The following is an 11826-nucleotide window of genomic DNA, read 5'->3' as shown; positions in this document are numbered from 1 at the left end:
ATTAACCCAGGATTAGCATAATCGGGCTTTGAACAACTGGGCCCTGCTGGTCAACCCAACAACAGCTCGTAAATAGGTGGAATAAGAATTTTAATTAAGTCACAGGCGGCCCAAGCTCATGTTACGAAATAAACGTGACTGGTAACGATTAGTACCGGGCGTATTGTGTTACATTTGAATTTATATAGGTTTGTATGGGAAACCAACGGCTTTGTTTAAAACCGTAGAAATTTGAACGATTTCTCAATAAAATTGACTTACCTTAACTCCTTGTTGTATTCTTTGTTGCTTGTCTGTTTTTAAAGTCGATTGGAAACGATTTCGGGGAGTTATCGTTTCTGTTGACATCCACTCCTAAGAGAACCTTCTCTTAGGAGTGGATGTTCCCGTTAGGTGCCCCTGAGTTAAGTTATCAATCAATTAATCAATCAATCAATCAAATCAGAGGCGGGAACACTGACCACATCACTTTCTACCAACAAAGAGCCTAAATGTGAAACAGTAACTTATCAAAAGTCCTACATCATCAGATGCATACCCGTCTGGAATGTTGTCAATGTTGTTGCTGATGAACTGAACCTGCACACGAACGCCCTGAACGACTTTAAACAGGAAATGGTAGAGTATTACAAAACCGTTTTAAGTAATCACGACTGTAAAAATCCTCGCACTTTTAAGTCTGTCTGTCCTAAATGTAATAAGTGTCGTAGTCTTGCTCAGCCTGTCTCGTGTTGCTTTTAATTTTCTGATTATGTATTTTAACTATTTTGATATTTATTAATTTTCTGGGCCCGCAGTAACTGGCTCACGCTGTTGCGGAATCCCTACCACTTTTTCTTTGTTACTTTGTTTGATTACCTGAATGTATTAACATTACGTTGGCGAAGCTTATAAAATAAAAAATGAAATAACTAAAATTCAACTGTGGGCTCGATGGACTAAAAACGACTAAAAACATAGCAATAAAAAAAGGTTTATATAAAAAAAAGAGGTTTATATCGGGGAGACGGCAAGACCCTTTGGGGTCAGATTTAGAGAATATGTCAACAGTTCAAGATTGTCAACGACTGCAGTGGGTGACCACCTAGGCAACACGAGGCACGCGCTCGATCTTTCTTCCTCGTCAATTGTTGTAAAGGAGAACGACACCTTCAAAAGAAGAATTAGAGAGGCTATTGAAATTCATTGCCAGGCTCTGACATTGAATCGCGACGTTGGATATGAGCTCCCGGCGATCTACCGGGACATTTTGTCACGTGATATTTTATCAACTTAATCATGTGAGAAAACGTCCAACACCACTTGACAAAGATTCCAAGAGGGAATCGAGAGTTTTTATTTCAACATAAATTTTCGATCCTGAAAACGAAACCTTTTTGTTTGATATAATATGGCAGGATCAAGGAACAATTTTTTCTCTAACAATAAAAAAAGGTTTTAATCTGAAACTAGGATGTAATGTTAAGAAAGCTAGAAAGTTCTTTGTTCAGTGGTGGAGAACTAATCGTTTTACTTTATTTATTTATTTATTTATTTATTTATTTATTTATTTATTTATTTATTTAATTTTTTATAGTTTTACGCCGAAGTGCGTTTTCAAGAATTCATAAAATTTCGAACTAAATACGATTGTAATGTGCTCTAAGAGCTTTTAATTTTTGTCTTTTTAGATCAATCTTGTATTGCTAACATTTTATTAATAAATTCTCTTGTAGCTAACGAAAACATTTCATCGGAGAGGGGGGCCACTAATCTCGTACCCAGATCTTTCGACATTCCCGAACCGAGTGAGATCTGGGTACGAGAACTGAGGGCCACTCCCCCCTTTTTTATTCTAAGTTTTTCTCGCTCCCCAGCCTTATGACTGAGAGATATTTATTTAATAAAACTATCTATTTATCTAATCGACTGGAAGGGAGTAATACAAATCGCCCTGGACCGAGATCCGAGGAAGGAAGCGGTCTTCTGTTCCCCAGGGAACAAGCCATAATGATGATGATGATACAAGAGATTTACCTGATGTTATCAGTTAGAAAAAGCACGTGCTCGATTGGTGACTAAAACTTCGAGCGCTCGTTGGTGTTGGAAAAAGCGCTTTAATTTCGTCATACAGCGTCTCTTGTAAAATTTTATGGAAACATAATGAAATGTTTGTGGAGGTGGCGTGGTTCAGTGGTTACTGAGTTAGTTGGATGTCTGATCGGAATGTTGGTGGTTCGAAGTCTACTCTTTGCCACCTTGTCCCTCTTCACCCAGGTGTATGGGTGAATGGGTCATGCTACCATACTGCTGTGGGTAATCCGGCCCGCGCTAGACTAGCATCCAATCCACGGAAGAGGAGTAATACTACCGCTTACACTAAAAATTAAAAAGGACTAGAAAATATGAAAAAGAGCGTTCCACAAGTTTGGCGCTCCGCATGCAAGAGAATGATCATGAAGAAAACCTAAAGCTGGGATGAGTTAGCACGTATCTACCATCAGAAGTTTAGTCCATAATACATCCATAAAATAATCAATAATCATCCAATAAATCATCCAATAAATACGTCCATCATTAATACATGGACAAGTGCCATTTCTCCCATTTGATACTATCACCATAAAAAAACCCCTAAAAGCAATAACAATATTTTCGTATTAGAGGATACGATTTTCGAATGCAGTTGATCTGGGCATTGTAAGCATCCAGGCGACTGATGTCTCCTACAAGAGAAGGGCTACCTTTTTCCATTCGAACGGACGCCTCAAAAAACCCTTCATTGGGAGAGGTGACTAGCTGTAACTGGTACAAAGTGTCTCTGACTAAAGTATTTTCCGATTTCGCTCCATATTCAAGTCCACAGGAGTCGCAAACCTCGTCACGTTTACTCTTCTTAAAAAACTGCATTGTTTCACTCGGCATATCACGGTACGCACTTTTGACCTCCTTCAAAACCAGCTTGTGGCACAGTTTTGTAACCTTAGGGTTCTGCGAAAGCAAGTTATTTATATGGTTCACTATATATTCCGCTAACTGTTCAACCACGGGCTCATCGACTGGAATTTCCTCCAAGTTTAGACACGGGCACCAGTGATCCTCAACGCCTGCATCAGCGCAAGTGCGATTTCCTTCATCAATCCGGTTGAACAAGCTTTGACCAGTTATGATGCCGCTTGGATACTTGGGATATGTGATGATATGGCGTATGGTAGCATACACATCAAACGGCGTTGTTAGCACGCGAGAATTGTGAACGAGGTTCTTGTAAAGGTCTGGGTACCGTTCGGAAAACCATTTAGGCGTTGTGATTGACAGAAATGGAAGCCGCTCCTCAAGCTTCCCTTGGATTGTTTTCCTGGCTTCGGAAAAGCGTGGTCCGTGGTCACTAAAAACGATTAGAAACGTACTGTTAAGGAAAGATTCTTTTTTCATGCGCTGTAGGAAGAATTTGAAATCATCATCTGCGTAGCCGATAGTATTTGAATCGTCGTGGGATATGGCATCATGAGAAACAAAAGTAAATTTGGGTGTGGTCTTGTACGCGCGAAAATAACTCAGTATATACTCTAACGAAACGTTATGAGAAGCTCGACTGTTAATGCAGTAGTCGTGCAGCACATCCCCCGCTGCCATCCAAAATGGTCGAGAATAATGATCCGTGGGTGGATCGCTAAATCCCGTTAAACGATAATTGAACACGGCGTGCTGGGGTGAATCCTCGGAAAACATGGTCGCGTAACCCGTCTGTTTGTAGTCCCGAAATATCCAACGCCAATTGTCCACAGGGCTGGCTGCGGACCCCATGTCTCTTCTCGCCTCAGGTTGTTTATCCTCTGCTATTCCCGTCAGTATTGCGGCCAGTTGAGCTGTGGTGCCATCTCCTACAATGGTCTCACCTGAAAACATATGAAACCAGAAACCGGCTTACGTCACAATATTTCACACAGACAAACATGCACAGGACTAGCAATCCGTGGTCTTTTTTGTTTATAGTGCATTCATTACATTCGCTCTGACGAAGGGCTAACGCTCGAAAAGTCAGCACTCGAATCTCTTTTCGGTGGCTAAATTACCTGATCAACTCTGTTGATGAAACCAAATACCTTTTTCTACTCCCCCACGGGCGCAGCACCCGCACAGGTCCTTGAGAAACCAACCTCCTTATCATAGCAAGCGAAAAAGCCAGATAAGTCAGTATTCGCACTGCAGTTATTTTTTGTATTTACTTATCACTTTATACTGAGACAATATACGTGGTTCTACTTGAAATTAACTGCGAGCGATCTATAATGTTAATAATGATAATTGTAATGATGATAACGGCGATGACGTTGACGATGACAACAACAATTGCGATGGCAGCTGTAAATAAAAGCAACGTGGTTGCAAGACTGGCGTTACACTAAAGCGGCGATCTTGATCAGGGAAATGTTTTCACTTAATTAGTCTCCATGGCTAGAGCTGCAAGAAGACTATTAGAAGACTAGCTGTACTAATTGAAATAAAATTACTCTCGTCTTGCATTTAGTTTGGTTTATTTGTATCATGTTAAATGACGTCTGTCATTCGGAAGCAAAAAGCACCATGAAATGCGGTTTGTTTGGTCGTTGCTTGGTCCTTTGCGTTCGAACTTCTTGTAATGGCATAAGTAATGAGTAGAGATAATTTTTTAGCACTGTATATTATGTTACATGTTACATGATGTATTTGAACCTTGAATCTATTGGTGTGTGAACACTAGTGATAAAGACAGCCTCACCTTGCATTAAGATTGACTTGAGATCATTTGTCAAATATTCCAAGCTGTTCGGCATTTTTCTTTTAAAGTTCGCCGCCGATACTGAGTCAAACATAATCAGTGCGACATTCAACGGAATCCCACCAGGTTTCAGTTGTCTCTCGAGAACTTCCTTTTTTGGAAACACGTGCATGTGTACGTCACTCTTTGTCTTTTTCCCTGACGTCACCACGTCGACTTGAATGAAGTCGTGTTCCACCTTAACATTACCCACAAATTTACCTGCAAATGACAGGATACGTTATTTCCTAGATTCTTGTATTATCTCGTGCTTTTTGAGTAAGATTTTATCAAAATATTTGATCGTTAAACAGTCTTGCTGTACATGAAAATGTATTGTAACGATTAGCTTATTACTAGTTCTGACCGTGTGAGTCGATACCCGTCTCTTGGTCCGATATAAAATGTGGTTCAGATCGATACTGTTTTTTTTTATTTCGATATGATGGTCTTCAAACCAGGAACCAGGTTGAGTAAGAGACCATGTCCGCATGCGTAAGATTATATTATCACCACTCGCACCAGTCTTGCTCCTAGTATCAGCCAGCCTTGTGCCTAGTCCATCTTCGCGCGCTATCGAATGTGAAGACACCTCGAAGACACGCTCTAAGCTTATCGGAAAGACCCACTATTAAATTTGATTTCAAGCCTCTAATATCAACCTTGGCTCGCTGATGATGACTACGAGGCCTGGTAACGAGGCTGAGAGTAAGTTTCTCCACCGGGTCAGTGAACAAAAGAAGTGGGAGATCTAAGATCGTGATTTGTTTTAAACTGGAAGGATGCGCTCCCGGGCAATCTCCTAGAGTTGCCCACAAGACGAGCTTGAGCATCTTTTCTCGGGAAGTATATATGGGTTCAAGATGCATGGTGATGAGTGTGCGCGCGCATGGACTTCCAAGGCTCCTGATAACCTTTATTTAAACATTAAGATTTAAAGCATAGCAAAGCTTGAGGGGTTATGTGTAGACTAACTAAAAATAGAATATAAGGTAAATTCTAATAAAATTTATAAAACCTGACTCGTTCTTACAGATGTCTGATGAAACGAACTACTCAACGTTTGTAGATCTCTCACCTCGTCCCAGCGTCTTGCCACCAATCTCCTACCTAGAGTCTTCTTGGTCGCCTGGAAGGACTCCGGGGTACTGGAGGGGGGGGGGGGCGGTGGGAGGCTAAGGCCCCTACTACCGACCAATACCGGCTACTTTTATTCGATTTCGATACAGAGGATCTAACCATACTGAAAATGAAGGTGTGCATGTGGATGCTGGATTCTCCGTTATCAGTTAGCCCCTTGCAGACCCTCGCAAATATATTAACAGCACTAACCAGAAAATAAAATACCAACCTTTAGGGCGAGTACTAAAATAGTTCCTGATTCTTGCGAGTACACCTAAAATATTACAAAAAAAAAACTTGTTAAATCATTGTTCTCGCAGTATCACTGAAGCCTTGAAACTCTGCTTTAGTTAATGTTTTGTCCTTTCTCAAAGATGAATTAGTCTTGGAGACCAAACACAAATAAAGACAGTTCTGAGTTTACAAAAGCCGCGAAATAGAAATTTCACAATTAGACTGAAATTCCTTTGTTTACTTTTGACTATTTATGGTGATGATGTTATATTTTGTTTCACACGTTTTGTAAAACCGCTCTGCTAGAGGGGTTTTCAATTAATTCTCGTTTTACTTTACTGCGGTCTTTGATTGGTTGAAAAAACTCGCGCCACCTTCTTAACCAATCAGAACGAAGCCAATCCAAACTCCATCGTGACTTGCTCTCACGTGTTTTCCCGCGCTTTGCGGCGTTTACGTTGATTACATGTATTCCCCCCGAGTTCTGATTGGTTCATTGTGCTGTTTATGTCAGTTGTGATTGGCCATATAATAGCAATTACTTTGGTTTTGATCTTAGAGCGGTTTTCAATCGAGTGTCGTAAAACCAAAACCAAGGTTATTACTCTGGCCAATCACAACAGGCGCAAACAGCACAATGAACCAATCAGAATTCAAAGCAAATACGTGTAACCGGCACCAAGCGCGGGAAAACGCTTGCGAGCGAGGCACGATTGGTTTTGGTTTTACATCTCATTGGTTGAGAGAGTGACGCGAGTTTTGTGAACCAATCACAGAGTGTAGTCATGCAAAACCAAAGCAAATCAATTACTTTTGACGCTCAATTGAAAACTGCTCTAAAACACTCATACCGCTTTTAACTAATCCGATACATTGCAAAATGGTGCGGTTTTCGATTGAGTTTCGTAAGGCAAAGTAACAACTCTGACCAATTACAGCAGACTTAAACAGTGCAATGAACCAATCAGAATTCGAAGCAAAGACATATAACTGGTGGCAAGCACGCCGATTGATTGATTATTATTTTTTCATTTTTTTAATTCCCCCCCCCCCCCCCCCCTTTTTTTTGTAGTTGTTACGAGGAAATTCGGGTCAAGCTGTTGCCGGAGGCAGACACGTGGTTGTAAGCTCCACCAGCGGGAGAGGCAAATTAGAAAATTAAAATTAAAATTAGAAAAAAACAATTCCGAATTAAACAGTCTAACTGAGGCCGCGGCTTAACACAATCAGTGGGCCTCCAAATCTGTGTATAAGTGGTTTATTTTAAGTAGACAAATAGCCGGCTTTCTAGTCTGGAATGCAAACCTTCCTGTAACCATCAGCAGCAGACAGAGTTTCGATATGACTGTTGGCAAAACTGAAAATGGCTTAGAACGTGGTTTTCTTAAACACCGTCTAAACTGTCTTTTAATAACTGACCCATTGAGCTTTCTTGCCTGCAGACAACGAATGAAAGTGTTGCCAATTTCGAAAACGTTTGGAGAGCTGGAACGCTGCTCAAAATACCGTAGTATTCCTCCAAAACCCAAGAAAAAAGGGAAGATATAAACTTCCGCTACACAGTGTGAAGAGGTTGCGTGACAAGACTACAAAAATGTGTATTCTAGTTCAAACATTTACTCATGCTTATCCTGGCGTGCAAATGTTTCATAAATTCAATCTTGTGGAGAAGCAAAATATATTTTTTTTCCTGTACAGATTTGTTTGCCAATGTTTCCTCAAAAGCGTAAATTTTTCAATTGGGATCTCAGTCTCATCAAGGGCAGTGCTGTTTGACCACTTTCCTATCCTGAATTCACATCACATTTATTTAGAGTCCATTTACCTTTATTTAAGAGAAGCTTATGCAGCTAATATCTCCGAGCATTTACCCACCCAACCATGAGAGTTGAGAATTATTTCGTTTTTATTAGGTATTATCTTGCAGATTTTCTTTCAAATCCAGCAATCAATTAGGTTGTCCTTTTAGATACAAGTTTGACCGTAATAAGTGCTAATAATACAGATTCGACGAAATTCATCGTAGCATCACTATCCTTTAGATGTCGTAATCCTAAGGAACCACACGACACTTTTTAAATTTAAATTAAAAACATGTTTCGACAGAAACTTCTGTCATTTAAAAAGCGTCGTGTGGTTCCTTAGGATAACGACATATCTGCTACTATCCAGACCTTTAGATGTCCTAGTTTAGCAGAATATTGGCAACAAGCGCACATTTACATTTACATGTTATTTGGTCGGTAAAATCAATTTAGATATCACACCAACCGTACTGCCTCGCGGAAGCAAACTAACCCGAACCTGAAGTGGCTTTTTCTAACCGCGCGTTTATGAAAAAGGAAACAAAATCAATATGGAACCAAACCAAATTGACGTTCCTTCGTGTCTGAAGGTAAATTGAAAAGTCGACTAACGTTACGCCAAACTTTGGTAGATCTGAACTGACCTACACAGTCAACCATTACGTAAATCCGTTTCACACATAACTGATTACGAGACCGACAATTTATGTGATTATATTGTGGTTCAATTTTTATTTTCCTTTCTTTTGTATTTGGTAATGTATGATATTGGGTATAAAACGAAGAAATTTAAATATAAATTGAACCAAGGATAAAATTGGACCTATACATGGTACAGGCAACTGACTGAATACTCCCTTTATTGCGGACAACCTCGGGACCACTAGTTAATGTCCTTACTTGCGAGAATCCGTAAGAGCGGGAATTTATTTAAGTCAAATGTCTGTAATTTATTTCTGCCGGGGTTTTAACTGCTGTCCGTATTTATGTCGGTGTCCGTAATGTATAAAGCGAGGCGTCCACAAGGCGAGAGTTGACCCATCGAGTGCTACATAAAAATAAAAACCCAAGTACTTAATTATCATTGCATGCATCATTGATTGGCAACTACACATCAGATAACAACAGCAGAGGCGAAACGGATCGAAATATACTTAAAAGTCACGAATAAATTAAACCGTCCACACATTGGATAACCAATACCGAAACCCTTGTGTGTCCTGATTATCAACAAACACGGACATTTATATATTGACAATTGCCAAAAGTTAGTCAACAGGCCTTTTATAGCATGTATAGAAACCTTTGTACAACGACGTTTACCTACGGTACACGCCAAGTTCAGTGACAGTCGAGTGAACAGGTTTCCGTTTTCAAATACTTGAGTGCCAAAATGGCCACCAATTTCTCAATAAAACTGTACCGCCAGATATTTCCAATTTTCATGGTAACGAGAACATGACTTCAGCGACTTTTTCAAGAACACACCAAAAGGTGTAAACCACCAAACACAAGCGCTGAACGAAACAACAAATTCATTGTACCTGGTGACAGTCACCCGATCACGGACATGTTGTACTATGACTAGAGACGATTAAAATTAAACTTCCCACTTTTATCTTCGCGCAAGTCAGACGACATACCTTTTGATTGCTCTTCATCGGCAGTCCTTTCGACCAAGTTTGAAATAGGGACTGGATCTGAACGCGTCACCCTAAAATCATCACCAGATGGTCTGCCAATCTTCCTGTAATGAGCAGAGACAATATCTTCGCCTTCCACCCGAAGCACGTTGTTTTCAAAGTTCGAAAAGCTCTCTCCCTCACACTGAAGCTTGCCAAGATTTTTTACAAACTTGATTATGCTGTCGTGAAACGGATTTAAGTTCGGAAGCCTACACGCGACGGAGATGTTGCCGACCTGTTTGACGTACTTAACGCGAAGCGATTTTTTAAATGTAGTTGTCTGAACTGTTCGCGATTTTTGAAACAACATCGATGCCACTAAAATGATTCCAACTGCACACAGAATGGCCCATACAACGCGTAAACGGTGGAATCGAAATTTGAAAGGAAGGTTGAGGCACATCATTTTTTCTATGGCGGCCACTCGTAACAGGAAGAGAATCCCTAATTATGTGTTTCGTTTGTTCAGCGGTCGCCTGTCCACCCCCCTTGCCAAAAAAAAAAAAACACACCTGCAAAGTTCATAGCGTGACCGGCAAATATATTGAATTAAAAAAACAATACATTCATAAAAAGATTCTTGGCAGGAAAAATTTCGAGCGGAAAAAAAGTTGCCCACACTCCAAGCTAGTCAATATAAAATGAATGCCATTAAAATCTGAAAGATCACAGCTCAGCGACAAACCGATATGCCGGAATTCTTGTGGACCTATATCAACAAATTATTTCAAATGCATGAAAATGTACTGAATGAATGTAGACGGCAGACTAATCCTAACGGCGGAGGTGGCAAACTTGATCAAAAGTAAATTAATAGAAAGGCTAGAATAACTGAAACATACCCGACATTTCGGTTTGTAATACAAACCTTCCTCGTTTGTATTGCAAACCGAAATATCGGGTATATTTCAGTTACTGTTCTAGCCTTTTTGCTTATTCAATCAAGTTCGCTACCTCCGCCGTTATATAGGATCAGTCTACCGTCTATATTTCGCAATATAAAATGGTCCGTCGCTAACACCCAACTGAAATAAAAGAATCCATACACATACACTAAAAAAACCCTTCTTTGTCAAATGACAGGTAAAATCCTCTTTATTGTTGTCACGTTGCCAGGCACTCTTTAGTTATTAATTTGCATTTTTTTTTTATTAGCAATTCAAACTAGGTCTAACTGTCTGGAGCTTCAGACAGTTGGTTAGCACCTTCGCACTTTGAGTACATATTCTGATAATAGCCTTCGCGTGCCAATAGACTACGAGCATTCCCTTATTTTTCTTAGTAAAATAGTAAAGCGAGTGAACCTCGCGAGCAAGCGCGCGTGCGCGCGCGAAAATTGCTTCTCTTCGCGCGTCGAGAATGCAGAAAACCATCATGCGTAGCGAGTGTAATAAAATGTTCTTAACCGACTCTCAACCTGGGAAATGTTCTTAAAAGGAAAGTATCATTGGGATTTTGACCTCTTTTGTTAAAAATGGTGAAATAAGACCTTCACTTAGCTACAAAATAATTCTAGAACAACGAAAGGAGAGAAATCAACTCAATTGTTGACAGGAACAACTCGTACTCTGCTTTAGCGCATTTTGGAAACAAAAATACGAAAACTTGAAAAACATTAGCCTAACATTTTTCAAGTTTCAATCCATTCCGACCTACTCTGTCTCTGGCCAGGGGCACTGATCGACAATTTTATTGCACTGGGGTGATAATTTATAACAACACTAGACAATTATTTTTTGTTTCTGTTGTCAGACAAACATTTTCGGGTTTTGAAATGACATCAAATTTTCGTAATACTTCCCCTTTAAATGTTCTTAAATTTTAGTTAATCTCAGCCTCAACGTTCTCATAAAAAAGGTTCTTATAAAAAAGGAGTGTAGTACCACTAGTCTTCTTCTCGGCAAGAGTTACAAGAGTTTATAATCCATCAAATATTTTCGCTCGCGCGCGATTGGTCTAAACGCCTCACGTGACCGAACATACCCCAGCTAGAACTCGGGAGTATCCGATGATATTCCCCAAGTGATATTCCCCAATTTCAAAAACTTTAAGGTGCGTCTTGTTTACAATTAAAATTAATGTCAAGATGGGGGAACGGTTTGCTTTTGTGACAGAAGGAGAGATAAACCTGCTGGTCGATAAAGCAGTATCAGAAAACAACATACGCTCTAAACGTTTTTGACGGTAAACTGTATCCTGA

General features: G+C 40.0%; 1 protein-coding gene across 1 annotated transcript; it reads right to left on the bottom strand.

Moving 5' to 3' along the window:
• Window positions 1-1271: 1271 nt before the first annotated feature.
• LOC146456758 (uncharacterized) lies at window positions 1272-10093 on the bottom strand. The gene is made up of 4 exons (XM_085093115.1): window positions 9585-10093; window positions 6132-6176; window positions 4742-5002; window positions 1272-3878 (listed from the first exon to the last, which is right to left on the bottom strand). Exons 1-4 carry the CDS (start codon window positions 10030-10032, stop codon window positions 2614-2616), a joined length of 2019 nt encoding a protein of 672 aa, XP_084949241.1. The 5' UTR covers window positions 10033-10093; the 3' UTR covers window positions 1272-2613.
• Window positions 10094-11826: the final 1733 nt, after the last annotated feature.

The sequence above is a fragment of the Pavona decussata genome, unplaced genomic scaffold, assembly GCF_977016875.1.
Source record: "Pavona decussata unplaced genomic scaffold, jaPavDecu1.1 SCAFFOLD_254, whole genome shotgun sequence".
NCBI classification, from domain to species: domain Eukaryota; kingdom Metazoa; phylum Cnidaria; class Anthozoa; order Scleractinia; family Agariciidae; genus Pavona; species Pavona decussata.
Note: the sequence above shows the minus strand (reverse complement) of the source record. Positions and strands in the feature narration are given on the sequence as shown.

What these genes read in the sequence shown, in the direction of transcription:
- LOC146456758 (XM_085093115.1), bottom strand. Translation starts at nt 10,032, where the DNA reads ATGATGTGCCTCAACCTTCCTTTCAAATTTCGATTCCACCGTTTACGC. An exon ending in CGATGAAGAGCAATCAAAAG is followed by an intron (nt 6,177 to 9,584) that starts GTATGTCGTCTG and finishes GTAATATTTTAG; the next exon opens with GTGTACTCGCAAGAATCAGG. An exon ending in CAAGTCAATCTTAATGCAAG is followed by an intron (nt 3,879 to 4,741) that starts GTGAGGCTGTCT and finishes ATATGTTTTCAG; the next exon opens with GTGAGACCATTGTAGGAGAT.